The sequence below is a fragment of the Drosophila ficusphila genome, unplaced genomic scaffold (assembly GCF_018152265.1).
Source record: "Drosophila ficusphila isolate 14025-0441.05 unplaced genomic scaffold, ASM1815226v1 contig_127, whole genome shotgun sequence".
NCBI lineage: Eukaryota > Metazoa > Arthropoda > Insecta > Diptera > Drosophilidae > Drosophila > Drosophila ficusphila.
This window is the reverse complement of record NW_025064016.1, coordinates 1626840-1654439: the sequence shown is the minus strand read 5'-3', so window position 1 is coordinate 1654439 and position 27600 is coordinate 1626840. Positions and strand designations below refer to the sequence as shown.

Sequence of the window (27600 nt, the reverse complement as noted above, 5' to 3'; positions counted from 1 at the left end):
AAAAGTACTCACACTCCACAACAGTTTCCGCTGATGAGGAACTGCTGTTGCTGTTTTTGTTACCCAGTTCCTTCTGCTGCAGCTTCCTCAATGCATTTTTCTCACTCCTCATGTATTCCTTGTGCAAGGATGTCATTTTCAGCCCAGTAAGATCCGATTTCTGCCTCTTGATCATTGAAGTGCGTCCAATGGAACTGTTGTTGCTGCTGCTTCGAGTGCCACTTGCAGGAACTGATGGAACCTTGGGAGCCACTTTTACTTCAGGCTTCTCCACTATCTCTGGTTTCTCCTGCTTCTCTGGCTTTTTCACTGGATTTGCGGTGCCCCTTTGCACCGGAAAGGAGTTAACCTTGGCCTTGGCATTCTTGATTTCCGGACGGGAGATTGTAAGAGCTGTCTTGGCTTTAGTCCTAGTCTCTCCTGCAGACGCACCAGTTCTTCCCGAAACGGTTTTGGCAACAGTTTTGTCCTCTCCTACTAATGATCCCCTTTGTTTCTCCTTCTGCTCCTGCTCCTTTTGCTGCTCATTAAGTAACGCCAACGTTGGCAAGCTGGCATAGCCCGTGGGCTGATTGAATCTGTTCGCCCAGTGCATGCTGCTCCTCCTGCGATTTTTCACAGTCAACCAGCCATCGTTAGCATCTGTCGGCAGTTGAATCTGTTTCGCCACGGAATGTCGTTCCTCCGACTTTAAAGTGTTCCTTGAACTCGAGAGCTGTTCATTGCTGGCTTTCAGTGTGGATGTGGAACTAGCTATATCCTCACGGGAACTGAGTCTCGAGCTCACAATAGTTCTTCTGGCAGTGCTTAGAATGGAACTGGGGGCAGTTTTCCTCGGCAGAGTTCTGGCATTGGTAGAGGGATTCGAATTACTCCCATTCATTTCCAGCATTGTTCTGGAGCGTGCTGACAGTCTGGATGCCACATTGTTGGGTGGACCATAGCACTCGGTTTTGCTGGAGGGTCTGGGAGGTGGCTGCAGTCCACTCTTACCCGTGCTTTTGATTGGGGGAGGAGCTGTTTTAGTGCGACGTAAGCCATTCACAGTTCTCGCAGGATTTGTCTTTATCTGATTCGACTTAGTTGCTATTGTCTTAGGAGCAACTGCTCCGCCAGTCGGGGGGACCACCTTCTTCACGGGACGGTTTAGCACACTGGAATATTTCAGCGGACTGTTTTGGACAGCATTTCCTGCCACCGGATTTGTGGGTTGAGGCTTTTTCAACAACTCAGCCACAGGTTTAACGACAGTGTTAGGTGGCGTGGGTTCTTTGTTGGCCTGCTGGTTAAGTAGTGCATTTTCCATGGACTCCAGAGAAGCCACAGTCATCTCCAGAGCTGTAGGTTCAGTATTTTTTTCCAACAAAGCAGTCTCCTTGTCTAAGTTCTCCTCTTTTATTAATGGTTCCTCCACAGAAGGTGCCTCTAGTTGGCTTGCTATTTCCTCCGTATTTTCATTTGCAACTGGAATGATAACTTCTTCTAAAGCCGCCTTCTCAAGCTTCTCTAGAGCTTCCTTTTCCTCCGCCTCTCTGCGCATTTTCTCCCTGACATCCGCCAGAGTTAAGTGTGGATCCTCCAGATCTGTTTGGGAATACTGGGTGTTAAGTTGAACATAATTCGTTTTGTCGCCACTCAAGTCTAATGGGCCCTCCATGTTATCGGATTGCGATGATCCTTGGGTAGCCCGCTTGCTGGCAGCAAACAGTTCTCTCACATTTAGACGCATTGCTCCCTTTGGCACTTGGTCGTAGGCACGTAGGAGTTTCTTGGGTGAAATCTGTCCATGATCACAGCAAGGCGAGGTTTTACCCGACTGAGAACCGGGAAACAAGGCTGGGCTGGATTTCCCCGAGTTGTTCGGACTGCACAGACTTTTGGTGCGAACTCTGGGCGTTGGGTTGCTCTTGCGGACTTCCCAAGCCAAGCTTTGGGGACGCTGTTGCAGTGGTCTGGATTCATAGTCCCAGGATACTTTGAACCACTCGCTGAGAGCCTTAAAATCACGCACATAGTTCTCAAGGACCAGAATGGCCTCCTGGCAGCTGGAGATGTTTTCATAGCACTCTACAGTTTGGTAGATCTCGTTGACAGCTCTCTGGAGATTTCCAAAAAGCAAGGCCCAGTACCTGGCTTGCAACTCCGACTTTTTATCTCTTCCCGTGGAGGCACTGCGCACTCGTGGACCACTGCTTCCGCCTCCTCCTCCACCGCTCGCATTGCCAGAGGATTTCAGCCGTGGTGATGTGGGCGATTGGCAGTTTTTGGGAGTGCCGCTGGGCGATTTTGGTGGCACCATGGGCGGCTTGCGATAACCTGAAGAGATGTAACATTTTAGTACAAAAGATAAAATAAATACGTAGGTTAATCCGGACCTACACCCGGTACTTTAATGCTTCTAACGGGAATGCAGCTCGAGCTAATTAAATAGCTTTTGAAAACAATAATCTACTTAAGAAACTTTTAAAGTACCGGATATTGGAGAGCAGCAATTTTTGAGTCTTACAGTCACCGTTCAAGAGTACGCCTCCGCTTGCAGCTCCAACTCCTCCACCGTCGCCACCTGCTCCTCCTTCAACTCCTCCCACGGATCCACTAGCACCACTTGAAGTTGTCTCATCGCAAAACTGGTAAACGAGCAGATTCTTCGCTTCTCTGCCCTCGCGGCTTAAAACCTCTCGCATTTCCATTGTTGGACCAAAAAAAGACCAAAAAGCTTGTTGTTGTTGCTTGGGTTTCGTCTACAACTGCTGCTGCGCTGCCACTGCCGGCGTCGCTGCCCGCGTCTCTGCCCACGCAGCTGATGCAGCTGTTCACGCTACTTTTGGTTTCGTCCTTTGTAGCAATCCAAATCCTGACGAACTTCTTTGTTTTTGTAATCCTTAGCAAGAAACGCTAGCTCCCGCTACAATTTTAATTGATTATTTCGCTTTTTGGGTTCTTCTTATTTGGGACGACGCTTCTTTGTTGTTTTTGTCGAAGAATTTCGCAACACCTGCATTTTCGCACGACAGCACTGTATTGGTTACTCCGCGACTTGGTCAAAAGAAGTCTGTTTGTTGTCCTTTCTGGTGTCCTAACACGCCAATCCTTGCTGTGACCCGGTTAAGAAGAAAATTGCGTCGAATATTTGTCTAAAAGACTGATTTCTGCCAATTTCAACCGAGCAGAGACAGCTGATTGAAACGCACAGTTGCTCCGGGGGAACAATGCAATCGGTCAACCGATAGGAGCAGCAAGTATCGATTATGAGTAGTTCAAAGCGCGCGCTCTATCGACATACACAAAAAATTTGAAAGTTGTGTAAGGGCCTTTTCAAAGGTAAAATAATGGGTCTATAAAAAAGACTCGAAAACTGTCAAAAATCGTACTTACCCAACATTTTTAATATATTACAAAAAACATTACTTATAATATAATTGTTTACTCAGCAGCGAATGTAAAGGTGGCGCCCCACTCGAAGCTCCAACCGAAAGCTGCCAAATGTGGGAGCGAGACAACGAGGGAGCCGGTAGAGCAGGACAGTTAGCGAGCGAGAATAATCGCAAGCAACTTGAAAAACCGGTCTACTGGAGCTGCGGGCCTGTTACTATTCCGGTCTAAATCTAAATGATGCTGCTCACTGCTCTAGTTGTTCGAATTGGAAGCGCCAGCGGAGCGAAATTCCGCCGATTCCCAAGAAAAAAAGACGAATGCAAAGGAACCCGGAGTCGGTACTAGCTCCAGTCCCCACATTTCCCTTCAAGCACTCAACTTTTGAGTAGCGAGTCATTATTTTCCAAGTATATTTTGCCATCCGATTTTAAAAACAAGTTATTTTACAGCTAACTGGTGTCTTCTCCAAACGAAGACTTTCCTTTTTTACGACTGCAACTTAACCAACACTAATTTTCGAATTAAGGCAACGGACGGGAAAACGAAATCGAAAAACGACAATATCGTCACTTGAGCCACACAATTTCGATTCATGGACTCTAACGAACAGGCGCCCAGTAAAAATAACCAGCTCCCCACGAGATTTATCGCGGTGGCAGTCACTCGACCTTCCGATTTCGTTCCGTTTCAACTGAGTGTGAATTTCTCAGGCCCATGTGCGTTATACGTTTGCTTGTTGGTTTGTTTATTTGTTTGTTTACCTCTCGCCGTGGAGTCGCTTTTGAGAGGGTGTATGTACATACATACACACAGACGTCTGTGGGGCAACAACTGAGTAGTGGTTTTGGGGATATTATTTGAATTGAGTGGTGGATAGAGTTTAACTCTGAAGCATTTAAAAGCTCATTTTGAGGGATTTGTTATACTGCTTTTTGCTATTACCATTTCCATATATGGAATAAAATAAAATTAATGGATAGAAATGGAGTTTTAAAATAAAACCACTCAAATTATTATAATTATTTTCTTTACATTTTTTTTTAGGTAAATAAAATACAATACGTTTTCTTTTCTATAGATAAAATGAAATCTTTTCTCACTTTTAAACTAGTAGATTTTGGTACTTTAAGATACATTCTTTGGTATTTCAATTTAGTAGCTTTCTGAGTACGTCATTGGCATGCCTGGAAGCATGAAAAAATCCTTGAACATATTGACGGACCAGGAGTGCAGTAGCCGGAGCATATAGCTGCATGTCTGGCGAAGTGAGGCACACATAACTGGAATAACTGCTGCCAAGTCAATGGCACATTATCGGGAACTGAAGTTTAAAGGGGCAGGGTGGTTGAGAAGAGGTCCAAACACGACATTCGTGGATCCGACCATTAGAAGAAGCCTTGTCCAAGGCCATGGGGCAGGGGAAAAAGGGGGAACGGGGCAGAGGAAGTGGCTCCAGTTGTCTGCCAATTGCTTAGACATTCCTGGAGCTCCCCAAGGCCGCTTTTGGTAGTGCACTGTGAAAAAAGTTATCAAGTAGCGCCGTACATTTTTGTCTTTTGCTTCGTTGTCAAATTTGAAAGCATATTACATGTTTAAAAAATATTTTAAAAATTGAAAATTTTGTTTGCTGTTGTGATCCTTGGACTCCCAAACATGGCAATCGTTCCAGTCTCCAATATTCACACCATACGACCGAATCCTTTGCAAGGTCTGGAATTTCTATATGTACCGTTGCACTATAGTGTGCATTTGACCACCACTCTCTTTTCGGCTATTGGAACTTTCTTATACCGCCTGTGGTCGCCTCCTTTGAGGAGGAGTTGGTAAAGTAAGTGGATAGTATCAGTAAATTCATAATAATGATTTCTCTATAAAAATACAGTACTATTTCTTATTTATTATTTATTACGTACTACAACATTATTTAACATACTATTGGTACTTATTCCCAGACAGAATCCACAGTGCCAAAGATACCAAAGAAGCCTTAGCAAGGAAGAGGTTAAAGAAGCCAGACTTGGACGCCAAAGGAATTCGAAGCCGTGGACGGACACCGAGCCAGGCAGATGAAGAAGATGTTAACCCGAGCGGATGCAGAAGTTAAGTTCGAAGAGGGACAAGGGACCGTGACCAGGACCAGTCTGAACCTAAGGCGCTGCCATGGACCGGGAGGAGGTCTTCGGGGGGAAACGAGAGGAGGCAGCATCAACAGCAACAGCAGCATAAACAAAACGACCAACAGAGCTGAAGGAACGGAAGAACAATGCACTCAGCAAAATTAGGCGTGTGTTTTATTTTAATTTTGAATACAAAATCCTAAGTGTTTTTAGTTATTTGATTTTCACTGGGCTTAAAAATAAACATATTCTGCGTTCAGCCACTATTTCAGTATTTCTTTTGTAAGTGGTATTCCTTCCTGTTTCCAGGAATAAAGGGATATTCTTTTCCAGTGCATCGACCCTGGGAGCAGACTCAATGCAACATTAAAAAAAAAAGGCAGAGTGTGTGTGTGAGCGGTTCTCCGTCTGTCTCTTGTTGAAATTCTCCCCATCCTCTTCCTCTTCTTCATGGGAAAATTCAGGCCGTGGGAATACATGTGAAATTTCGATGGTGTCCGGGAACAGGCGCGCAGCAGCGCTGGAAAGAAACATGCGAAGTAAGTGAGAGCATTGTGGCACCCACCCCCTTCCCATCCACTTGCCATTCCCATAACGATTCCCATGCTATATTCCCCATGTCATTCCAAGCGAAAAAAAAGAATTCTAAGCCAGAGCGAGAAGGCCTGAGTGTTTCGGTTGCATCTGTGGCGAAAGGGCTCGCAAGGAGTGGGCAAGTGCGAGCGAGACAACTGGTTGGGCTGGATGAGAGGCCCTTTTATGTTGCTCCCCTGGATGTTTGTGCAACATTTTGTGGCCGCTGCCGTAGCGCACAGATTTTAACGGAACAACTTCAAGCAGGCGAACAGTTTTGGAAACTCAGCGATCTCATACTGCAGCATGTTGCATGTTACCACTTTATTCTCCCTCCATGTAGAAAATGATTATCTCTCTCGGACGGCAGAACTCCGATTTTTCAGCTAACAAAGGGCCAAGGTTATTTCCCGAGGCCATCATTAGGGTAGAAGGTTTCGTTTCGATTAGAAATTGCAGCAGGCACACAGCAAAGTGCAGCAGGTAAACAAAGAACAGTCCAACATTCAGACGGGTTGCCTCCCCGACTCCCCATTACCATTACCTTATGCCCATTCCCCATTCCTCGGGCCCATCGTTCCTCGAATTGGCTAAAATTAGCTTGTCAGCAATGAGCCCGTAAATACCCTTTACCTTCACCTGGCCAAACTACCACCTTGCTGAAAGCCCCACATATTTATAAAGTATGTTTTCTCAGTTCTAAAGATATATTTTTATTTCGCTTACACTTTGCATTACAAAATTCGGAAAGTTGGTATGAGTTTAAATTTTAGGTAAAATTTAAATGAATTACAAATCAAAAACCAAAAGGCATATAACCACTTTAAAGGAAAGCGCATGGCAAGAATTATGTTGCCCTTTTTGCTGAGCCAGAAGAACGATGGCAACAAGAACTTCTTTATTTTTAGCCACCATGGGGACAAGGCAAAAAAGGGGAGAGTTGCTGAGAACAAGAATGGAAGTGGTAAAAACAACAAAAGAGGTCGGTCAAGGCTGAAGGCGGAGCATAACGAGTCTTTTGTACTTGGAAAGGATTTCAGGAACCGCGGTAAGGATTTTTTTATTATATTTTCATATCAACACTTATGTAAAAGATGAGGTTAAATACAATCACCTAATTTCAAAATGATTTTTTTTAATATCACCGTTTACTCTAATAAAAGCCAAACTGTTGCACTCATTTTCAAATTTAAAATGCGCGCCATTAAGCGGTAATAAAAATCGAATGCCTTAAATCGAAATGCCTATCGGCAAACAGACTAAAGTGAATGACGACCGCTCTTCTTCTTTCTTTTTTGGCCCCCAACTGGTTATAATTTCCTCGCTCATTTATTTTATTTTTAATTTTTGTTTAGTTCCCAATTTTGTATTAATGATTGGTTAATGAAACTATGGATCAGTTGTACCTGGAGATCGAGATCAGTACTCGGAAAGAGACCACAATCTACACCAGTGTGCAATCGTTTTTGGCCTTGTTTACGTATCAATTTCTGAACAAACCAAAAAATGTGCGGGTCAACTTCGTCGCCACCAAGGTTTGTTTGAAGACTTGAACTTTAGCTTAAAAAAAGTTTAATTATCTTCTTTCCACGAAGATTGAGGGCGGTAAAATAGCTTTAAGGAGTTCCGAGTTGAAAAGAGAACTCACGGATCAGCACATCACGTGCAGGGAAGCCGCTTCCTTACCCGCCATCCGGGATTTAAAACTTCCGATCTACGAGAAGGATGGAAATACCTATATTGCAGGAACCTGTGCTGTTTGCAGGTTTGTCGATCTGTTTCCAAATGGAAATAATAACCTCAAATGTAAGCAATGTTTAAATATATTTACTTTTTTGCAGAGAACTTATATCCAGACAATCAAGTGATGAACTAAAGAAACTGTTGGGTTTTAAGGGCAGTTGCCTTTTGGCTCCATCAGAAGCATCGATTTGGACCAAGTTTTGCGAGGTGGATGTAGTGGAAGTGGTTGCTAATCTTCACAACGGTCAAATTCTGGATTCGGTGCCTCCAGAAGTTGTGAGATTCGAGCAGCATATGAACGAACCAGTGAGGATGCACAACATATATAAACAAGCCAGGGAACAAGCCAATCAGACAGAGAATGGCATTAAAATCAAGAGGAGGGAAAGGGTACAAATCAAGTGCACCACGCCCAAGGAACAGCTTCTTATTGAGCACCGATTCGCCGAGGGCATAAGCTTTACCATTGCCGATCTCATCTTGTATCCGCTTTTAACGATTGTCTTCCAGCATTGCGGGCAGATGCTGCCCCATTTTCCACTTACCAGTACTTGGTTTAGCGAGGTAGAGTGACTGTCGGCTAAATATCCTTAAAATTTGTCATACAATATCTAAAAAGCATTCCATTTCAGATTGATTCATTTGATGACAAGTGCGGCAGGATCCTGAGAGACCTCTATATACCGGAGACAGTTAGGACTCCTCCTGGAGAGCTTGCCATCCCCGACTGCGAGGCCACCAGTCTCTACAAGGCGGATCCCAAGCGTTACAAGCCCAGGAACCGCATCTACACCAGTCAGTCGGAAGTGGAAGCGGCCTTAGAAAAACTTTCCACGTTGCAACTGCAATTCAGCTCGGACTCGGAGCACACCTACGGGCAGCAGCTCATCGACTGGGAGCAGATCGAGCCCACGCATGCCAAGAGTTCAGCGTTGCCCAAAGAGCGACTCAACAGAAAGCGACAACAGCTGGAAAATATGGCTAACGCTGTGGTTTCCTTGGCTAAACCAGGAGACCGAATCGTGGATTTTTGCAGCGGCACAGGACACTTGGCCATTCTGCTGGCCCTTAAACTGCCCAGGTGCACGATTATTGTGATGGAAAACAAAGCTTTCTCCCTGCTCCAGGCTCAAAAGAGAACGGTCGAGCTGGGACTAACCAACTGTGTCTTCTACCAATGCAATATCGATTACTTTGTGGGAGAATTCGAGATCGGAGCTTCCCTGCACGCCTGCGGAACTGCCACAGATATTGTGTTGCAACAGTGCCGGAGGGCCAAGGCGCACTTTGTTTGCTGTCCTTGCTGCTACGGATCCCTGCAACCCATGCCGCACATTTCTTATCCCCTGAGTGAAGCTTTCCAGAAGGTTTTGAGCACCAAGGATTACCTGTACATTGCCCATTCGGCGGATCAGGCGCATGAGATGGGCACCACAAACTGCAAGCCGGAGACCACGCTGCAGGGACTCCTCTGCATGTCAGTTGTGGACACCGACCGCCAGCTGCAGGCGGAGGAAGCTGGATACCAGGTCATCCTGACGCGGTTGAAACCAGAGCAGTGCACGCCAAAGAATCACCTGCTAGTCGGACGTTTTGTTAAACAGAACTGAACTTACATACTGCCACTGATTTAAAATAAATGCATTTTTAATATTTTTCAATCGTGATTCATCTTAAATCCTTCTAAACTCATAAAAACTTTTAACTAAATAGGATCTCAATTATTGGGTTCTATTTAAATTCACAGTGCCTTTCAATCAACATGAAAGAAATACAATATTTGCTTTAGTTATAAAATATTTTACTTCATTATGATGCTTCTCAAGCGTAATATTTTTGAGTGAATTTGAAATGAATTACTTTCGATTTTAAACAAAATTAGTTAGAGACAAAATATCGAATTGAAATCACCGCCTCGTAGAGCCAAAACCAAATGAAGGACAGATCCTCCTTGCACTTTGTAATCCGCTGCGGTTTTGTCATCATTCCTGGAGGGTTGTGCATCAGAAATAAATTGAATTCAACAAATAATTTACCAAGAAAACTTACATCTGTTTGCCGGAGAAAATCAAACGTTGTTGTTGCGGCGGAATGCCCTCCTTCTCTTCCACGCGTTCCTTAATTCGATCCACCTTGTCTGTGGGCTCAATGTCAATTTCGATTTCCTTGCCAGTCAGGGTCTTATACAAATAAAACGAACCATTAGTTTGGAATTATAAAGAATAACACTTTAATCTGCCTTATTTTTTTTGTTTGTACATTGAAAGACGCTTTCTCTGGAGGCTGTATTTCATTATTATCGTAGATTATTGCGAATGTTTTATTTGCCCCCACTCACCTTGACTTTGATCAACATGTTGAGTGTATTAAACTGGACTGTTTTGTACAATAGCTTTAATGTATAAAATTTTTGCAAATTTCCTCAGCTGGCTGCTTTTTTTGGCTGTCACTCTTTTTTTGTTGTTTCGATTGCCGGTGGCGAACCAGAGTTGTCAAATCATCGATAACGTTGTCGGCGATATCGATAATATGTCTATGCTTCGTTGTGACTAGCAAACAACCGGTATTGGTGGTTAGATTTAAAAGTCTTGTCCAAAACCGATTGTTTACCGTGTTTCAAATTCAAATTGGTTTTCCAAATTCACGAGTAAATAAACCAAAATACACTAATTCCAAGTCCATAACTTTTCTAATTTTAATCCGATTTTGAAGTGGCATATCACTAAATGTTCCTATTTTAGTCCTCTAACCAACTGCATAATTATAAGCCGCTTGAAAATAGATTTCCGCGGGGGTTTCAATTTTTTTAAAAATTGTGCAATGTTTGTCTGTCTTTTCTTTATTTAAAATAAGTCTATGCCTTAATAACTAATTACACATATATTTACAAGACTATTTGAAATGCATTTTGTTCTGTTCGAAGGTACTGAGATCCCCAGTGTAAGTGATCGCCTCTAGGCGAGTTTCTTCAGCTTGTTCCAGCTTCGAATGGCCTCTCCGATGTGGCGGATATCCCTGGCATAGGTTCTGCAGCACCCTCCAATGACCTTGGCCCCCAGTTGCGCCCACTCTGGAACGTAATTGGCGAGGGGGACACAGTGCTCCCTTCCCTGCCAGCCGTTGACCACATCGTAAACTTCGCCGCTGTTTGGATACACCACCAGTGGAATCTGCTCGTCCAACTCGCGATCCCCATTCAAACTCTTGAACAAGGGAGTAACAAATTTGGGATGCACACAATTCACTCCGATGGCCAGGCACTTATCCTGGGCATTTCGTTCTGCCAGCAGATCCCAAATGGCATTTGCCGCATCCGCGAAAGTCTCGCCATGAGCCAGAGTGTTCTCATCCTTGCACTGGAAGGCCACCCAGAACTTCACATCCGGGTAATCATCGCAGAGCATCTCCACCAGAGCCTCGGCCTCCATTTGGCAGGGAATCGTCTCGATGGCCAGTGCATCCACGCCAGCCTCCAAGCAGGCTTCGATCCTCACGCGATGCCAATCCGTAATCTCCTTGGCGGGCACATAGTCAGCATAGCTGCCAGTGTACTCCGAACCATCGTGGAGATGGGCACCAAAAGGTCCAATCGATGCAATGATCAATGGGTAGCCTACAAATAATATAAAACAACTTTTAATAGAAGCTCTTTAGTGCTTGAAAATATCAATTAATCTTGCACGTGCTGTTCTGATATTAGATAATGGATATGGTAGCAGCAGGATCTGTACTCACCTTCAGGAACCGCCAGCTGGGCCTGATAGCACTCGGTGAGATAGCGCTCCTTGGCAATGTGTGCCAGTCGCACCGTGTTCCTTATCAGTTCGATGCTCTGCTCCTCGTCCAGCTCCAGATGCTCCATGTAACCCTCGACACTGGACTGATAGGTGTTGGTTAGGATGATATCGGCTCCATCTGTTGTTGTCATGGGGGAGAAATTCAGTTAGTCTGCTGCTAATTGCTCCTAGCAACCAGGTGCTTACTTTGCAGAAAATCCAGGTGGGTGCTGATAATCGCCGCCGGATTGGTGGCATTGAACCGGGCGCTCCACAGCGGATCCCCGTCCACCGAGTTGCCCACATGGACGGTCATCTGGGTGCCGAAACCCCCATCCTTCACCAGCACGCGCGATAGTGACATGATTACAAATTACAAGGTTACTGAAAACGGGCAAGGGACAATGCAAAAATTATTTATTAGTTCGATTTTCATACGTCAGCGGGATGGGAGATAATTAAAATGTATTTATTCAGAGGGCCTTGTTATATGGGCACCGACAACTGGTCGACTGCCCCTTAAATTCCTATTGATCGGCAACATTGTTGCATCAAGTTCTGGCTTTGGCACAGTTGTTTACTACTGATTGGATCATTTAAACTTTATCGCTTATTTTTTGGTTCAACGAACTTGGCAGAACGGAAGACCAGCGCACTGGCTACTTTATCTAAGAAGTACATTCGGGAAAGAGTGTTTTTATTGGAAGGCAAAGTTAAAGATACTCTTCTTTTAGTTAACTGATATATCAAAACATTGTTGGGATCGTTAACCCACAAGAATTTTGTTCTAATTTGATGTTAATCCATATACATATGTATTTATGAAAATTCACAAGTACAAAAATGTACAAAAATATAATTTTATTATAAATACGCATTTCGTTTGGTATACCCACACAAACAAAACTCTTTTTATTAAAAAAAAAAAAAAAAGAATATACAAATTTGTTTACTGTATTTTTGAAATTCTTGATTTTAAACTTCCTTTGTACTTGAATATTTTAACATTATAGGGTCCTTAAATGTTTGTTTATTGTTTATTTGGGGACTTCTTTCACGAATAAAAACACCTTTTCTGCGTGATTCTGGCAGACAAACACATGATAATGGCACCGCACTCACCTTGGCAGCTTATTTATAGATCTTGTAAATCGCTAAATTCAATAACAACTTTATTGGACGCTAGACGGGCCTGGCTATCAAGAGCTTTTTGTTTTATTTCGTTCGGAGAACACTCAGACTGGTGGGGATATGATCTGTGGCACTGGGTGCTCGGCAAACGTTTAAGTGTTTTACAGCGCGTCGAGGGGCTTTTATACCTTCTCGCCGCCAGCCACTCAGCTGTGCGCCGGACTATAGTATGTTATCACTGCGAAATTAATAAATAAAATTTATAGCAAAACAGAGTGGCAAACACAAACACGAGAGTGCCCCCACCAAGTGTTGCTGTTTTGGTGATAAGGCGGGTGCACAGCTGCCAGACGCTGGCCAGCCAGCCAGCCAGATTGGATTCGGATTTGGATTGTCCGGTTCGGTTTGATGGCGACTCCTCCACAAGGCTGATGAAATCGTCAGAGCGGCGGAGTGCGTGGTCCAGGTTGCCGGGCGATTGGACTCTGCGTTTGATGCTCGGCATCACGGCTAAATCGGCGTCGATAACCTCTGGAAGCCCAGATGGACCACCAATCGGAGATGTACTTGGTTGTTGACTTTGCGTTCTTCTAGAGGGTAACAGTGGGTACATTCTACAGCAAAATATTCTGATCCCAAAATAAATTCATTGTTTATACGAAAAATTAGGCATATCTTTAGGTAAACTCCAAGATAAAAACATTAATCATATTAGTAAAACGGTTGATTTTTATCATTCGAGGATAAGGGAAAAACTCCCATTTGTCTATATATATATGTCCTGTAATATAGATAACATCGCTTAGTTAAGCTTAAGTTAATAACTTTAATATCGTTTACCATTCTGGAATAATTTACAGCCCTTCCATACTATTTATTTAATGAAAGGCAGTAGATTTAAGAGTTTAACGATTTTATTACTTACTTAAAATATAAAAATATATGTGGGGTTATAAATTCTTTGCTTGCTTAAAGATTATTTAGGTAATATTGAATCAGAGACTGTGATAAAGTACAAAATATTTTTGAACTTGAGAGAAAAATGCACTTCGCTGAAGCAAATATGAAAAGTTAAAACCAGAGATTGTATTGATTTGGATTCGGACTTAAATTGAGCTATGTTTGCAAAAACGGTCTCTGGGTGACCGCCACCCCCTTTTCCCCGCCCACTTGTTTACCTTTGGTCCGCCCGCTTTATCTGTTTTTGTCTCCCAGTCGTCCACGCTTCTTTTCACTCTCCGCTGATTAGGCAGCCCATCTGATCCGAGTACATTTAGTACACAAATACTATATACATATGTATTCAGCAAACTAAATAGGTCTAGGTCTAGTCACACGAAACGGCTTTCGCATTAACGACAAGCCAGCTATCAGTGCTCGGATTAGCCGGCCGATTACGGCGTTATGTTGAGACTGTCGATGTACTTGCGGATCGCCAAAACATCCGTCGGATAGACCCGGCAACAGCCGCCTACAATGCGCACACCCAGTTCGATCCACTCGGGCACAAACTTGACCACTTCCTCGCCGGTACCAGTCCACTCGCCCTGATCGGCATCGTAGATCTCGCCCCGATTGCTGTAAACCACCAGGGGAATTCGATCAGATCCTGCTGCTTTGGTGAGGGATCTCAGCAGAGGTGTCACGAAGTTCGGGTTCACGCAGTTGAGCCCGATTCCGAGGAGCCTGTCCTCAGCCTTTCGGTTCTGGACTAATCGCCACACGGAAAGAGCCGCCGTTGCAAAGGATTCTCCACTTGCCAGGTGACTTTCATCCTGAAATTGTAATTGGAAAGTGGTAAGTTTACATTTAAAAACCTTGTTACACAGGCAATACTTTTTCAGCTTAAATATTACGTGGAGTAATTATAGTAGTATAACCTTCTTACATTAAAATAATCCAAATACTAACCTTGCACTGAAAGGAGACCCAGAACTTGGCCTGCGGGCAGTTGTCCAGTACGAATTCAGTGACTGCTTCTGCTTCCAGTTGGCAGGGCAATGTTTCCACGGCCAATCCATCGACACCAGCTGCCAAGCAAATCTCGATTCTGGTTCTGTGCCAATCCTTCAGCTGCTTCTTGGTTATTTTATCCGCATAACTGCCGGAATATTCAGAGCCGTCGTGAAGACAAGCGCCATAGGGACCAATTGAACCCAAAATCAGGGGAAGAACCGATTTCGTTTGCGAACCGGTTTCTATAAGGTACTGTTTCTTGGCCTCCTTGGCCAAATGGACGCTCTTTTGGATCAGTTCCACTCCACGAGCCTCACTGACACCCAGATACTTAACGAATCCCTCCACACTCGACTGATACGTGTTGCTTAGAATGATATCCGCTCCGTTGCGCAGAAAGTCGAGATGGGTTTGAATAACAGCCTCCGGATTTGTGGCATCGAATCGGGAACCCCACAATGGATCTCCGTCCACTTTTTCGGTGACATTCCTGGCCAATTGCGACGAGAATCCGCCGCACTTCACCAGAATTTTCTTGCTGCTCCAGTTGTTGTGGTTCTCCTCCATGGCTTCACTGGCCTACGTGATTCGCTCAACTGCTGAGTTTTCCCGGAGCTACCCACTGCGATACGATTGTGTTTTGTATCTGACAGATACGTGCGATTGTGGGGTTTTGTCGACTTGGAATTTTATTATTTTTGTCGGATTTTTTTGCTTGGGTTGGCAACTTTTTCCGCTTATCTTGTATGAGTTTTCACAGCACAAAATGCACTCACACTTTTGCACGGCTCAGCTGTTCTTTGTTTACGAGTGCTCGGTGGTTACAGTAAGCACTCGATTGGAAAAACTTTAGTAAAAATTTATTTAAAAAAAACCTTTAATTTTATATAAAAGGGAATGCGCCAAAATGTAAATAATAACGGATCTTAAAACTTATTTGTTTGGGTAATTTTTATTCAAGGGTATTTAAAAAACGGTATTTTTGATTCCCACTGTATGTGTGTAAGAATTCAATGGCATTACTGTCACAAAAGTACCAAAATAGCAACCATCGGTTGACGAGATGAAAAGTAGAGGAAAGTATAAGGTACTTAACCGCAATTATATATATATGTATACATTTATATATTTTTTTCGAATAAGCAACAGATGTCTTCAAGATAGCTCTTGAAAACAAACAACCCCACAGGTGACACACTGCCCCAGAGACAGAGGTGGTCAAAAAATTGAACCTTGGACCAAGTTTGTTATTGTTTACCAAGAACACCAATTAAAACACTCGATTAAAATATAAATACAATACGCATATTTTATATAGTCGAGATAATACATATGCAAAACAAATGGTATACTAACATAGACGCATATGTTAATCGATACGGATAGAATAATTAATCCTTAAATACCTTGGTGTTAGTTAATGCAATTGGTTTAAGTGATAAATTGGTTTTTGGGGTTGTTATTGGGTGTATAATCACATATGTAGTTTTTGTATAAATAAATAATTGGGGGAATATTTCAAGCGGAAAAATGCCACAAACATAAATGTAACTTTGGTAAGCTTACGCATTGTATAAATTCTAAAACATTTTTTTCGCCTCTAAATCTATTTTACATTTTTGCACTAAATAACAGTTATAGGTATTGATCTTGTTGTGTGTATAATATGTGTGTGTAGGTTTTAATATTTTTAACCACTTTTCAACATTGCTATACGCGAATAAATACTAGGCTCAAAAAATACAGTTATTTGATATTGGAACGACATGAAAAATAAACACGGAACGGAGAAAAGCTTAAACGAAATGCCAAAATAATTTGAAACACTCAGTCTCAGGTCTCCTTGATAGTTTTCTTTTTGCCCAATCCTCCGTCTAGGAGAACAGATTGTTACGCCTCTTCAGTGATCCGAATTTCTTCTCCGCCTCGAGCAACATCTTCTCGTTCCTGACCACCTCGAACGGAATCGTTCTGGACAAACGATCCATTTCCTGATCCGAGGGAAAGTCCTCGAAGCTCATGTTGCTGAAGCCGGTTTTCGCTGAATTTTGTATGGTGTTCGATTGGAAATTGCGACTGCCGCCGGCTCCCCGGTTCTCGTCCTGATCCGGTTCGTCGTCGTCATCGTCGTGGGACTGGTACTGCAATCGCTGGTGCTTCTGCTTGCTGCCGGAACTCAGGGAGCTGGTGGATCCCAAGGCGGCAGCGCTGACCTTCTTGTACGAGTGACCCTTCACCTTTTGGGTCAGCTTGCCGGGCAGAACCCTCACAGCCAGATGGGATTTCTCTTTTTGGCCTTTCCAGGGGTCGGTATACCCAGTCCGTCTGCCACCACATCGGCACCACGCAGCACCACGGGCTCCTCCTCGTCGTCCGGTGTAAAATCGGAGCAGCGATCTTGGGAGATTTGCACATAAGCATTATCGGCAATGGGTAGCAACGGGCGGAGATGGGTGGCGGCCACGGGAATTGGAGCAGCAGCAGCAGCTGGAACCGCTATGGAAACGGGGGCAGGAACTGGAACTGGAACTGGAACGGATGCTGCCGCAACCGCAACCGCAACCGGGATGACAGCTGCTGGTGAGGATTGTGGCTGGTTAATGGAGCAGGAACTGGTGGTGCTCATGCTGGAATAAGACGGCACATTCACATACACACTGCTGGTGCCACTCGATTTGACCGTCTGGCCAATACTATTGTTGTTGTTCATATAGTTCATCGGTGGCTCCGGCGTTTTGTTGATAATAATCGAGTGATTTATGGTCACCAGTTGTGGGGCAGAGACATTCACAGAAACGGATACGGGAACGGAGGCGGAGGCGGGAAGAGACACAGACACGGAGGCGGGCACTTTGATCACATTGTTATTATTATTATTATTGTTGTTGTTGTTGTTGTTCTGGGGAAAGTTGTGGATCTGGTGGTGCTGTGGGTTTTGTTCGATGGTACGAATTACCTGGGGAAACGGCTCCAGGCCAAACAGATCGCACTGATTGCTCTCCACTTGCTCCGGCGGCTTCTGCGAGTTCTCCTGGAAGGGATTGAAAATTGGTTCGTTGAACTCGTCCAGCTGTGGGGAATTCCCCGTTTGGTTCGTTGGCGTTAGTTGCGCCGGAAAGCTGGCAAAGTTGGCCGAAGGTTCTGGCACTCCTGCACCTTTAACGGGTGTCGAGGTCCACATCTCGGGTTCCGTGGGTTTTGGCTTGGTCTTGGGCTTGCTCTTCCTTTTCAGGGGAATACCCACGGGTAACTTAAACGGAGCCAGGGCAAAGACATCCTCCTCTGATTCCGGCACCTCGGGATTGGTTGGTAGCGGAGCTGCCAGTGGAGATTCAGTGCTGCTCTTGCTTTCCCCCGAACCGTAATCCAGTTCATCGTCCAGCAGCAACGGTCGATCGCCGAACTTGTGCAGCAGATCACTGGACGTGGGACTGAGTTCCTCGGACGGTGCACTCGGATCTCCGTTGCCGGCCACAAGACTCCTGTCCTTCTTCCTCATCCGCACCTTGACCACCACCCTGCTGCGCACATCATCCTCGTGGGTGGTCACACTTTCGCACTCGGCATGATAGGCGGAACTGCTGCAGGTCTTGACGGACTCGCTTATGCCATCCATTTCCGTTGGCAACGGACGACGCAACTTGGCCTGCGTCTGTCGAGGATTCTCGTCGAACAGGTCATCGTCCTCGGCTCGCAGATCACTAGCAGACCCTATGGAATCGCCATCGGACTCCGCCGCCTTGGCAGCCTCCTCAGCTTGGGCAGCCACTGCGGCCGCCATGAGATTCAGTTGCTGGGCCGCCTGATGGGCAGCCGTCGTGGGTTTCTTGGTCTTCTCGCGCAGTTTCTTCACAATCGGCAGATGGGCTGTCTTGTCCACCTTGTGATAGGCCACCTGCTGGATTTTGTGAATGGTCTCCGGCAACGTGCTGGTCACCAACTGCATCTGCTTGAAGATGCCGCCACCGCCTTCATCGCTATCCTGCTGAAAGAACTCAGAGCCCTCGGAATCGGAGTCATCGGACGTGGGCTGATCCTTGCTGCGCAGCTTCTCATACTTGTTGCGATCCTCTAGCGGCAGCTTCACATAACCAGTGACACCTTCTCCGGGTCCACCCACACTGCCGGGAATTGCTCCTTCCGAATCGGTTTTCAGTTTGCTGATGAGCGAGGTCTTCTCCTCGCTGGAAACCTCCAAAGTGGGCGAGAGCAGCCACTTGGACGAGTTCGATGAGGTGGCGGTGTTGACTCCGCCTGCCACCAGGCCGATGGACGTGGCCACGCCGCCTACCGATACGCCGGACGAGACGCCGATGAATTTCGCTGTGGACGAGAGCGAAGGACTTTTATGCAGTAAGGTAATGAGATTACGGGTTAGCGGCATTTTGTTCTACAACTAAATATGAATGAAGTGTTTGAGAGCATGACGATGATCCCCTGAAATTGTTATGTCTTACTGAGTGATTTATGAATGCTCAATGCTCAACGTGACGTATACGTAATATTTTGGTTAGTTAAATGGCAACGACGACGATAGAAGCTGGAATACGTTTTAATGTTGACCCAAAAGTTAAATCGGTGAACTATTTGTTGTTTTTGTGGCATGCACAGTTGTAATTACAAATTTGATATTTTTTGGAAATCATTTTGCAAGTAGATTAGTCTAATTCAAACTTTACTTGGTTCTGTGCATGCCCAGCAAACCAATTACTTATTTATTATATTACCCACACATTTAGTTAGTTTGATTTACATTTGTGAATTTTCAGTTTGGTTTTCAAACATAATATAGAGTTTATTGCGGTTTTGCTTCAGTTTTGGTTTAAATCTCATACAATTTCTTGTGGCTGAACTTAAGCTAACGCCCTTTCTTAACTGGTTTGTATAAATATATAGTGCTTTATGTATATATAGATATATAATCTGTATTTGTTGTCATCTGATAATTTGCTTGTATGTGTCTTGGTTACCTGACTTTTGTTGCTTTCATTGCGCTTTATCTGTCCTTCTAGTTACTAAATTTTAGCTCTTTGGTTTAACGCATTAAGGTGTTCGTTTGTTCACTCTCTTCGGTTAGTTGTCTTATGTACAGTATTAACAAGATAAGTGGGCATACATAGCTAGTTGAACATTTCAATTGGTGTTACTGTGTGTGTGTAAAGGGCCAAGAGAAGAGAGCAATCTGGACAATTTGGAAACGTTTCTATAGACTATCTCGGACTGGCGTTGATTGGACTCTCGTGTTGATCATTAACAATTGATTGAGTTACTTTTGTTTGTTCGTTTGCTGCCACATCCGCAGCGATCGCAGCTTAAGGCGGACTTTATCGAAAACAAAAATACAAAACAATTAGAAGACAAAAATCTTAATCGAGCTTGCGGTCATGTTGAGCGGTAATTGGATCCACGGATCCATAATAATAATCTCTAGCATAAATCTTTAGAATTGCACGTTTTTAACACATGAATAGTAAGTAATAACTCTGATATGCAAATTATTGCCAAAAATGTTTACGCTAGTTAGACTTTAATTTCTTCACACTCTACGCCAACAACATGAATAAATAGTTCTAGTCATTTTTTTTCTTAGGCAGCTAAATTTACAATTATACACTGAGTAGATACATATACAAGTAGGCCAATGAATCGTACAATAAAAATAATTGAAAGTTTGTTCTTTTGATTGGTTAGTTTTCGAACCACAACCGCTAATTTCTTTTACTGCTGATGACTAAATTTACATAGAAGCTAGTTATTATGTATTAATTTTGGTTTGTTTTCATTTGTTTTTAGCATAGTACCAGCACCAGGAATTATTTTGTTAGAAGCGCTTAGATTGGAGGTTGTTGAAGGGAAAGGAAGAAAGGTGCAAACAGGTCTTTGATAAAAATTATAAACTTATTAAAACATAAAAAATACTTGAAAATGTTTGCTAATTTTACTTAAAATAATAGTTTTAAGAAATAAAAAATTGACGGCGTCAACAATTAATTTTGAATGTTTTTGAATAACATTATTTTTACAAGGAAGCTACAAAGCTTTAATTTTTTAGAATTTTACTGATCTTGTAAGTTTTTTTTTGTAATTGATTAACATTTACGAACAAAGTTTTAAGAAGATAAGATAAGATAGTAACTTTGGGTTATTTTGGGGTAGGTTAGTGGGTGCATTTTCGGGTATTTACAAATTGATTGATTGCACTTAAGTAGTCTACGTCGCGGGATCTTCCACCCATCTATATGGCACGCTAAATCATTCGATCGATCAGCGATCGGCTGGCTAGTTAACGGATAATCTATAGGCTGGAGCTGATCGGATGTTGTCTGGAAGCGGCTCCTTGGATGGAGGATATCGAGGAGATCGCCTTGGCGGCTATCTGACGAGTTGAGCTGAGCTGAGCGTTACTAGGAAGTTTTTAGACTACGTCTACGTCTACGTTCAAATCACTTTCACTTTCTGCGTCAAGAGATTGAGAGCGAACAAAAGCAACAATCGGAAAACTAAACGTATTCTGGCATTGCAAACGGATAAGGTAGAATTTCATGCTTTACCTCCGGTTTTGCGCAGCGAGATGGCCTTCTCGCGCAGTCCGGGTGGCAAACTGAATGGCGCCGATCCGAAGGGATCCTCCGAAATCTGCGGCGGATGCGGCGACACAGTGGCTGCAATCGGAGGCGGAGGCACTGCAACGGTAGCAGTGGAAATGGGTGCCACAACCGCCGGAGGATTTTGCTCCGTGGGCGTCAGTGTGGAAGTTGTAGATGCCGATTTGGCTGTGATACCTTAAAAAATCATATAATATTATATTGCCAAAATATACTCCTTTGCCTCAACTTACTTCCTTGACTGCCTCTCTGGCGGATCTTATCAAACTCCGCCTCGAAGATGTGGTCCTCGGTCATCTGGCTGAAGGGCTGCTCCTCCTCGAACGGGTTCCAAGCCTCCACTCGTTTCTCCACCGCCGTTTGGCCAGGCTTCATCAATTCGCTAATGGACACGGCTGAAGAGTTCGCCGTTGCAGATGCGTAAATACCAGGATTTGAAGCAGCACTGGCCAAAGTCTGGGGACCATCTCCCACGGCAGCCAGGTTATTGTTAAACGGAGCCAGAAACTGACTTGTCTCATTGGCAAACGTTCTGGATCGCAACAAAATAAATGAATGATTACGTGATCAGTGAGCGATAGGTTGAAAAAAAGTATTTAAGGGAAAAGAGCAAGCAAAGCAAAGAAAGTAAATTCGGGAAGTAACAGATCTTAAGGCTACAAAGTTTCTATTGACTCCGCGGCTCATCGGCCTCATCCTGGTCACTTGTAGCTCTTAAGGATAAGGAACACACAGAAAGAGACAAGCAGAGAGTGAGTGAAAGAGCAAGAGAAGAGCAGAACACAGAACACATACAGATCGTGCTGGATCAAGCTATTAAAAATGGTCTAAAATCAAGAATATTTCGTTTAGATATTTAAGTTGTAATTCTTTTTACGGGTTTTATATTAGAAACCCCCATTGCATTTCTTAAATTTAAAATATATATTCTTGATTTTAGATAATCTTTTCAAACTTTCTCCACTTACTTATTGAAGGCCGAGGTGTCGCTAACATTTCGCCTATGACCACCACCTCCGCTGGGTTTCGGAGGCGTCAGCATGGTCTTAGTGGGCGTACCGTCGACACTCAAATCCTGAGGCACTTCCTCTTTGTTGTTCTCCTCTGGTGCTGGTATAAATTCAGCTGCAATTGCTGCTGTCGCTGGCTCATTGAAGGGATCTGGATATCCGCTAGTCTCGAAGAGATTATTGGCTGCAGGAGCTGCGGGAGTAACCGGCTGAGCAGGTGGGGCAACAGCTGGCGGCATGGCTGGGAAGTTGGCCTGGAACTGCTCGACCACCGGTTGCGGTTGAGGCTGTGGGGAGGTGATATTCTGCCTTGGAGAGGGACTGGGCGGCAAGCCGAGACCCAAGGGATTGCCTCCATGCACCGAGGAAGAGCCCTTGGGTCGCGATCGAGGGGCTACACTGGTGCCCGCCTCCACAACCGACACGTTTTGGGCTTTTGCCGCCTTGGAGGCTGCGGCACTCATCCTCTTGGCCTCCGATTCGAAGGGAGGCACCACTAGAAGATCGAAATTTGGAATGGGAGTTTTCTGTAAAAAACATAAAACAAATGATTTCATTTCTAAAGTTTTTAAGGTAAGGTAGTATCCACTTACATGAAGATTCTGCACGGGATTATCCTTGCCAGCTAGTCGAAAAGCCACCTCGCAGACCTGCCAAATATTAGGCCGCCGATCCTGATCCGTATCCAACATGTACTTAATCAGCTGATGCATGCCCTTCGAGTATTTGGAGGAGTCCGGGATGGAGAACTGCCCATTCTGGATGGACAGTGTGCTCTCCCCGAAGGGCAGCGAAAAGAAGCACAGCTTGTAGAGCATGCAACCCAGTGCCCAGATGTCCGCCTTGGTGGTGATGCTCTTCCCGCCGTATAGGTCAATCATTTCCGGAGCTCGATAGGACAGTGTGGTGTACTTCTGGATCTCCTCCTGCACCACAGTAACTCCGTGCTGTTGGGGGTTCAGCGTCTTGGCCGTTGCCGAACCAAAGTCGCAGAGTACGAAGTTGCCCGCGTCCGTCTGCAGGATGTTCTCCACCTTTAGATCACGGTGAATGATTGGGGTCTGACAGTAGTGCAATCGGGAGACCGCCTCGGCAATATCACAGAAGATGTTCAGCACCTCGGGCTCCGTGAAGCCAACGTGTAATCTAATGGAAGAGTAATTAATTAATTAGATTTTACAAAGTTAAAATTATTAATTGGTTTTGTGGCCTTACCTTGCATTCATCATGGCCAGCATGTGATGCTTGCAGTAGGGCATCAGGAGGAGCACCTCGCACACCCCGTTCCCGGTGGGCGTGATGCTCGAGTCCACGTAGCCGATGATGTTCTTGTGCCCACTCAGGTTGCTCTGTCGGAGTGAAAGTGTTTGTTCTATTAGATTAGGTTTGTTTGTCCTGATTTATTTACTCACCGCAATCTGTATCTCGCGCTTGGCTACATTCAGATCGTGCTCATTGTTGACGTACATTCGCTTCAGGGCGTACTTGGTCGCCGAGGCACTGCCTCCGCCGTTTCCCCTGGCCAAGAACACCATGGCGAAGCCACCTGCGTGAGTTTCGGTAGGGGATGGGTAGGTAGAAAAAAAGAGCATTAGTGGGGGTGAGTTGACGGGCTAGACATTGCATCCATAACAGCTGTCAGCTGTAAACATCAAAGTATACTTGTATGTGAATAAGAGGAGTATCACTCTGCAAAACGCAGCCCAATAAATACCCTTGGTATTTACTATAAAGCCAGTACAAAATCATTGTATACAATTTATAAACATAAAATCCCTTAAATACAAAATAATGTTGCTAATGTTGGTAATTAATACCACATAAATAGGTCATTAAATGTATTGAATCTATTTTTTTTAGTAATGCATCGATACGTGATGTGAATCTATTTTATTTAACATATTTCACGTGCCCACATCTGTAGTAAAAATTTATAGGGTATATACATCCGTACGATAGCTGTTACTGTCTGGCCATGGAACGGTTTACACATGTTTTGCCTAACAGGCGATTTGCATGAGGTTTATTTCATATTATTGCAAATAGAATTCAAGTAGAACCCCCTTCACATTCAGACCCTCTTCACCTGTCGCTCTGCGCCACTTCAAAATGTACGATAAAAAAGCAACGCAATATAAACTAAACTATTGAAGGTCACGTACAGAAATAACAACAATAACATGCGACAATAACAATACTCAACGGGGGGAACTCAGGGGGGGGGGCGAGAAATGTACAGGCAGTGTGGGCACTGAGAAAAATCTCAGCTTACTTGTACATCAAATATTTCTAATTTAATTTGATTCAAGCCATTCAAGCAATTAATGTAGTTAAAATCCCAAAATAATATATTAAATATATTACCATTATTTCTCTGTGTGTATGAGTGATACGAGAGAAATGAACAGCGGACAAACGAATGTAACAATTTTTGCTCGACTTTGTGAAATTATGGCGTCAAATGTTAATCAATGCTGAAGGTTGCCCGCCAACAGCAACAAATCAACTTTGGCAAAAAGTACAGCAACAACATTCAGTAATAATAATATGGAAAGCAACAATAACACTGCGAAATTGTAGCGAAGCGAAAAAAACTTGAGAAGGCAATTTGAAGCGCAGGCAAGGGTAGAAAAAAAAGTGGGGGGAAAGGGGAGTTAAAATGCAAAGTGGGCGTCAAGGGGGGCTTAAGTGGGAAGTAGAGGGAAGCTTCGTTCGTTAACCGTTTGTCGCTTAGTCATTTGCAATTGTTGTTGTTATTGGAGCTGTCTTGTTGGCTGCTCAGAACTCAAGTTAAAGAAAACAGGTAAAAAATTAACGCTGATTAGGCAATGTTTTACAGTAAAGATACCCAGCAATTCCAGCAATAGATAATTATTTAAATATTAAAAACAGGTTTTTACGATTGGTATCAACAAACAGTTAAAACGTTTTTCTTTAATAATATTTACTTCCAAAAACGTTAAATTTAAGAATCGTTTTATACATATGTTAATTCAATTAAAAAGGAGCCTACAGTTTTGGATGTTTAAAAATCAAACAATTTAAGAAACCAAGTAATTACTTTATGCTCTGGCCCAACAAACCCTTCTTCAGGTGCATTAATGGGTATCCCTGACAACAGCTGACTGTCTGGCAGCGGCGCCAGCGCAGCGCAAAACAACATTACGAATCGAGTTCGCTTGCCAAAATTACAAAAGTAAAAAATAAAATAAAACTACGTAACGGCAAGAGGAAAGGTAGCAAATGGAAGGCATTGTGTGGGCAATCGTTAGATGATCAAATGTTAGATGGCGAATGCCAAGGAGCCACTCGCACTGCAGGATATGCGGTGCACTCCGCAATTCAAGGACAAGGACAGTGCGATTCCTTAGGGGCGAACTTTGCCATTTAGCTGGGCTAAAAGGTGAGAAACGGGAGACAGGCGGCAAATGAAAGCAGTTGAGTGTTGGTCTTGCCGCTTCATTGGCTAAATTAACATAATTGATTCAATTGATTTGTGGCCATGTGTAGTGGCTACGGGAATTCTATGGATATTCCATGGAAAAACCAACCAGAACTGTGACTGTTATTGTACAGTCGAGCTTCCTTATCTCGAAAAGCATTCGTCGCAAACGAAATTTTTATTTACATCAAAAACATGAAAGAGTTTTGCTCATTTCTGTACATTTGGCCTTTTTCCAACCCATTAAAAACTAGAGCTATGAAATAAATTCTGGGCCAAGGGTAACTTAGAGTGCCATTAACGTGGAAGTTATGAATTTTTGAGGGTCAAGCAACGGAGTTCAAGAAAGTTTTTAGCCTAACTAGTTTGGAGATTTATTTGCAGTGCTTTATAAATTTAAAGTTTCCAGTTAACTGGATCAAAATCCTCTGAACAAAAATCGGGGAGATTTTAGTTTCCGGGGCGCCAAGATTTGAGGACATATTTTGGGTAATTGGCCCAAAATAAACACTTTTTAATAAATAAAATTTTTCGATTTCTCGCACCGTTTACGAGATATCGAGCCCTAAATTTCGGATTATAGTGAGGGCTGGTAGCAGGCGAAATTACTTATTGCACGTATTTTTCGTGGAACTTTCAAGATTTGCGGTACTTTCGGTCGAAGACGAACACTTAAATTTATTTGTTCAGTTTTTAGCTTAGTTTTTTTTATAACAATTGCCTCAAAAAATAATATAGCATATGTATCAATGCATAAGTGCGCGCCACTTATGCATTGATACATATGCTATATTATTTTTTGAGATAATTTTTATAAAATTAAAATTTTGGCCAATTTTCAGTTTTTAGCTTAGTTTTTTTATAACAAATAACCTAAAAAAATAATATAGCATATGTATCAATGCATAAGTGCGCGCGCATCAAAAAATTTTGTTTATTAAAAAGTGTTTATTTTGGGTCAATTACCCAAAATATGTCCTCAAATCTTGGCGCCCCGGAAACTAAAATCGTGCCCAAAAATCTATAGATAATATGTACATTTCAAATATGTATGTTCTTATTAAATGTTCAGTAGTGAATACTTTTAACAGTACATGTTGTGTTATTTCGACCGTATGTATAATCGGAAATGCGACAAGTGGCGCCCCTAATAAATGGAATACGCAGCTGATTTGTATGCTCTTTCGGGGTTTGTGTACGCCCCACATTTGGGAATACTCGCAGTTTTATCTAATCTGGCGAAGGGAGAACCGAAAGAGGGCATGCACTCTACTACTGCCCACCTGTAAATCAGCCAGGTGATAGGTATAATCACAGTGCTACGTGTGAGATAGGGGTTATACATATGTACATTTAGGCACATTTTGGGTATATACCTTCTGCCAGGACATCTTCCACGGTGACCGTGACGCGTCCCACTGTGAAGACCTTGCCGAGAAAGCTGTTCTTCTCGTTCGAGGACGACGAGCTGCTGCTGTTAGGGGGATTCTCCAGTCGCGAGTTCTCATTGCGCTCGAACTTGGACAGGATTTTCTTCATTTTCCACCGATTTTCACCAGAAAATGTTTACTGCCCAGCTCACACACACACACATACACTCGCGAGCACACACACACAACAACACGGTCTTAATTGCCTGCGCGTAGGTGTTTTTGGCAATTTATTAATATTTTGCGAGGGCGGCTGACGGTGAGCGGGGCGTCGAAGCCGCTGGCCAATTAATCCACGTTTGAGTCGAATCGGTTAGCTGAATGAAGCTATTTTGCGCACTTTGTGATTTTGCATGCACACACACAATGCAGGGGAAAAAGAAAGTTGTTCGATTTTCCTGCTGCTCTTGTTAAGTTGTTCGTGGGGGCCAGTGTGACCAGG

General features: G+C 43.7%; 7 protein-coding genes across 8 annotated transcripts in view; 2 read left to right on the top strand and 5 right to left on the bottom strand.

Moving 5' to 3' along the window:
* LOC108101221 (S phase cyclin A-associated protein in the endoplasmic reticulum) overlaps window positions 1–3198 on the bottom strand; it is a 29056-nt gene extending 25858 nt beyond the window's left edge. The window contains exons 1-2 of the mRNA XM_017205470.2: window positions 2507–3198; window positions 13–2316 (exon numbers count right to left, since the gene is read on the bottom strand). Of these exons, the coding sequence (XP_017060959.1) occupies window positions 13–2316; window positions 2507–2690 (2488 nt within the window). The 5' untranslated portion in view covers window positions 2691–3198. The remainder of the gene's footprint in view (window positions 1–12; window positions 2317–2506) is intronic.
* A 1723-nt stretch (window positions 3199–4921) lies between these two features.
* On the top strand, window positions 4922–5704 carry LOC108101161. 2 transcript variants are annotated; one of them, XM_043209441.1, is made up of 2 exons: window positions 4922–5203; window positions 5332–5704. In XM_043209441.1, the coding sequence occupies exon 1, from the start codon at window positions 5029–5031 to the stop codon at window positions 5200–5202; it is 174 nt and encodes a 57-aa protein (XP_043065376.1). In that variant the 5' UTR covers window positions 4922–5028; the 3' UTR covers window position 5203; window positions 5332–5704. The 2 variants fall into 2 exon arrangements, with proteins under 2 accessions (XP_043065376.1, XP_043065375.1); XM_043209440.1 differs by having other exon boundaries at window positions 5328–5704.
* A 1662-nt stretch (window positions 5705–7366) lies between these two features.
* On the top strand, window positions 7367–9469 carry LOC108101239 (glutathione S-transferase C-terminal domain-containing protein homolog). Its single transcript, XM_017205493.2, has 4 exons — window positions 7367–7600; window positions 7661–7830; window positions 7907–8372; window positions 8441–9469. The coding sequence occupies exons 1-4, from the start codon at window positions 7457–7459 to the stop codon at window positions 9416–9418; spliced, it is 1758 nt and encodes a 585-aa protein (XP_017060982.1). The 5' UTR covers window positions 7367–7456; the 3' UTR covers window positions 9419–9469.
* A 49-nt stretch (window positions 9470–9518) lies between these two features.
* On the bottom strand, window positions 9519–10282 carry LOC108101240 (NEDD8). The gene is made up of 3 exons (XM_017205494.2): window positions 10147–10282; window positions 9858–9988; window positions 9519–9796 (listed from the first exon to the last, which is right to left on the bottom strand). Exons 1-3 carry the CDS (start codon window positions 10162–10164, stop codon window positions 9691–9693), a joined length of 255 nt encoding a protein of 84 aa, XP_017060983.1. The 5' UTR covers window positions 10165–10282; the 3' UTR covers window positions 9519–9690.
* A 349-nt stretch (window positions 10283–10631) lies between these two features.
* LOC108101250 (homocysteine S-methyltransferase) lies at window positions 10632–12872 on the bottom strand. Its single transcript, XM_017205506.2, has 4 exons — window positions 12707–12872; window positions 11792–11968; window positions 11544–11723; window positions 10632–11421 (listed from the first exon to the last, which is right to left on the bottom strand). Exons 2-4 carry the CDS (start codon window positions 11946–11948, stop codon window positions 10763–10765), a joined length of 996 nt encoding a protein of 331 aa, XP_017060995.1. The 5' UTR covers window positions 11949–11968; window positions 12707–12872; the 3' UTR covers window positions 10632–10762.
* A 739-nt stretch (window positions 12873–13611) lies between these two features.
* On the bottom strand, window positions 13612–15442 carry LOC108101249 (homocysteine S-methyltransferase 2). The gene is made up of 2 exons (XM_017205505.2): window positions 14627–15442; window positions 13612–14490 (listed from the first exon to the last, which is right to left on the bottom strand). Exons 1-2 carry the CDS (start codon window positions 15236–15238, stop codon window positions 14110–14112), a joined length of 993 nt encoding a protein of 330 aa, XP_017060994.1. The 5' UTR covers window positions 15239–15442; the 3' UTR covers window positions 13612–14109.
* Window positions 15443–15954: 512 nt separating this feature from the next.
* LOC108101204 lies at window positions 15955–27598 on the bottom strand. The gene is given in 9 exon segments (XM_017205451.2): window positions 15955–16967; window positions 16970–18994; window positions 21223–21453; window positions 21510–21808; window positions 22245–22813; window positions 22880–23432; window positions 23502–23635; window positions 23699–23832; window positions 27105–27598. Coding segments are annotated over 9 exon segments (4530 nt in total). The 5' UTR covers window positions 27268–27598; the 3' UTR covers window positions 15955–16545.
* Between the last annotated feature and the right edge of the window lie 2 nt (window positions 27599–27600).

Excerpts from the sequence above, each read along its gene's own strand:
- LOC108101239 (XM_017205493.2), top strand. The coding sequence starts at position 7,457 with ATGGATCAGTTGTACCTGGAGATCGAGATCAGTACTCGGAAAGAGACC. Across the intron at positions 7,601-7,660 it reads TCAACTTCGTCGCCACCAAG|ATTGAGGGCGGTAAAATAGC; the intron begins GTTTGTTTGAAG and ends CTTTCCACGAAG. Across the intron at positions 8,373-8,440 it reads CCAGTACTTGGTTTAGCGAG|ATTGATTCATTTGATGACAA; the intron begins GTAGAGTGACTG and ends ATTCCATTTCAG.
- LOC108101250 (XM_017205506.2), bottom strand. The coding sequence starts at position 11,948 with ATGTCACTATCGCGCGTGCTGGTGAAGGATGGGGGTTTCGGCACCCAG. Across the intron at positions 11,724-11,791 it reads CCACCTGGATTTTCTGCAAA|ATGGAGCCGATATCATCCTA; the intron begins GTAAGCACCTGG and ends TGACAACAACAG. Across the intron at positions 11,422-11,543 it reads CCAGCTGGCGGTTCCTGAAG|GCTACCCATTGATCATTGCA; the intron begins GTGAGTACAGAT and ends TATTATTTGTAG.
- LOC108101240 (XM_017205494.2), bottom strand. Across the intron at positions 9,797-9,857 it reads ATTTTCTCCGGCAAACAGAT|GAATGATGACAAAACCGCAG; the intron begins GTAAGTTTTCTT and ends ACAACCCTCCAG.
- LOC108101249 (XM_017205505.2), bottom strand. The coding sequence starts at position 15,238 with ATGGAGGAGAACCACAACAACTGGAGCAGCAAGAAAATTCTGGTGAAG. Across the intron at positions 14,491-14,626 it reads GGGTCTCCTTTCAGTGCAAG|GATGAAAGTCACCTGGCAAG; the intron begins GTTAGTATTTGG and ends TTACAATTTCAG.
- LOC108101161 (XM_043209441.1), top strand. The coding sequence starts at position 5,029 with ATGGCAATCGTTCCAGTCTCCAATATTCACACCATACGACCGAATCCT.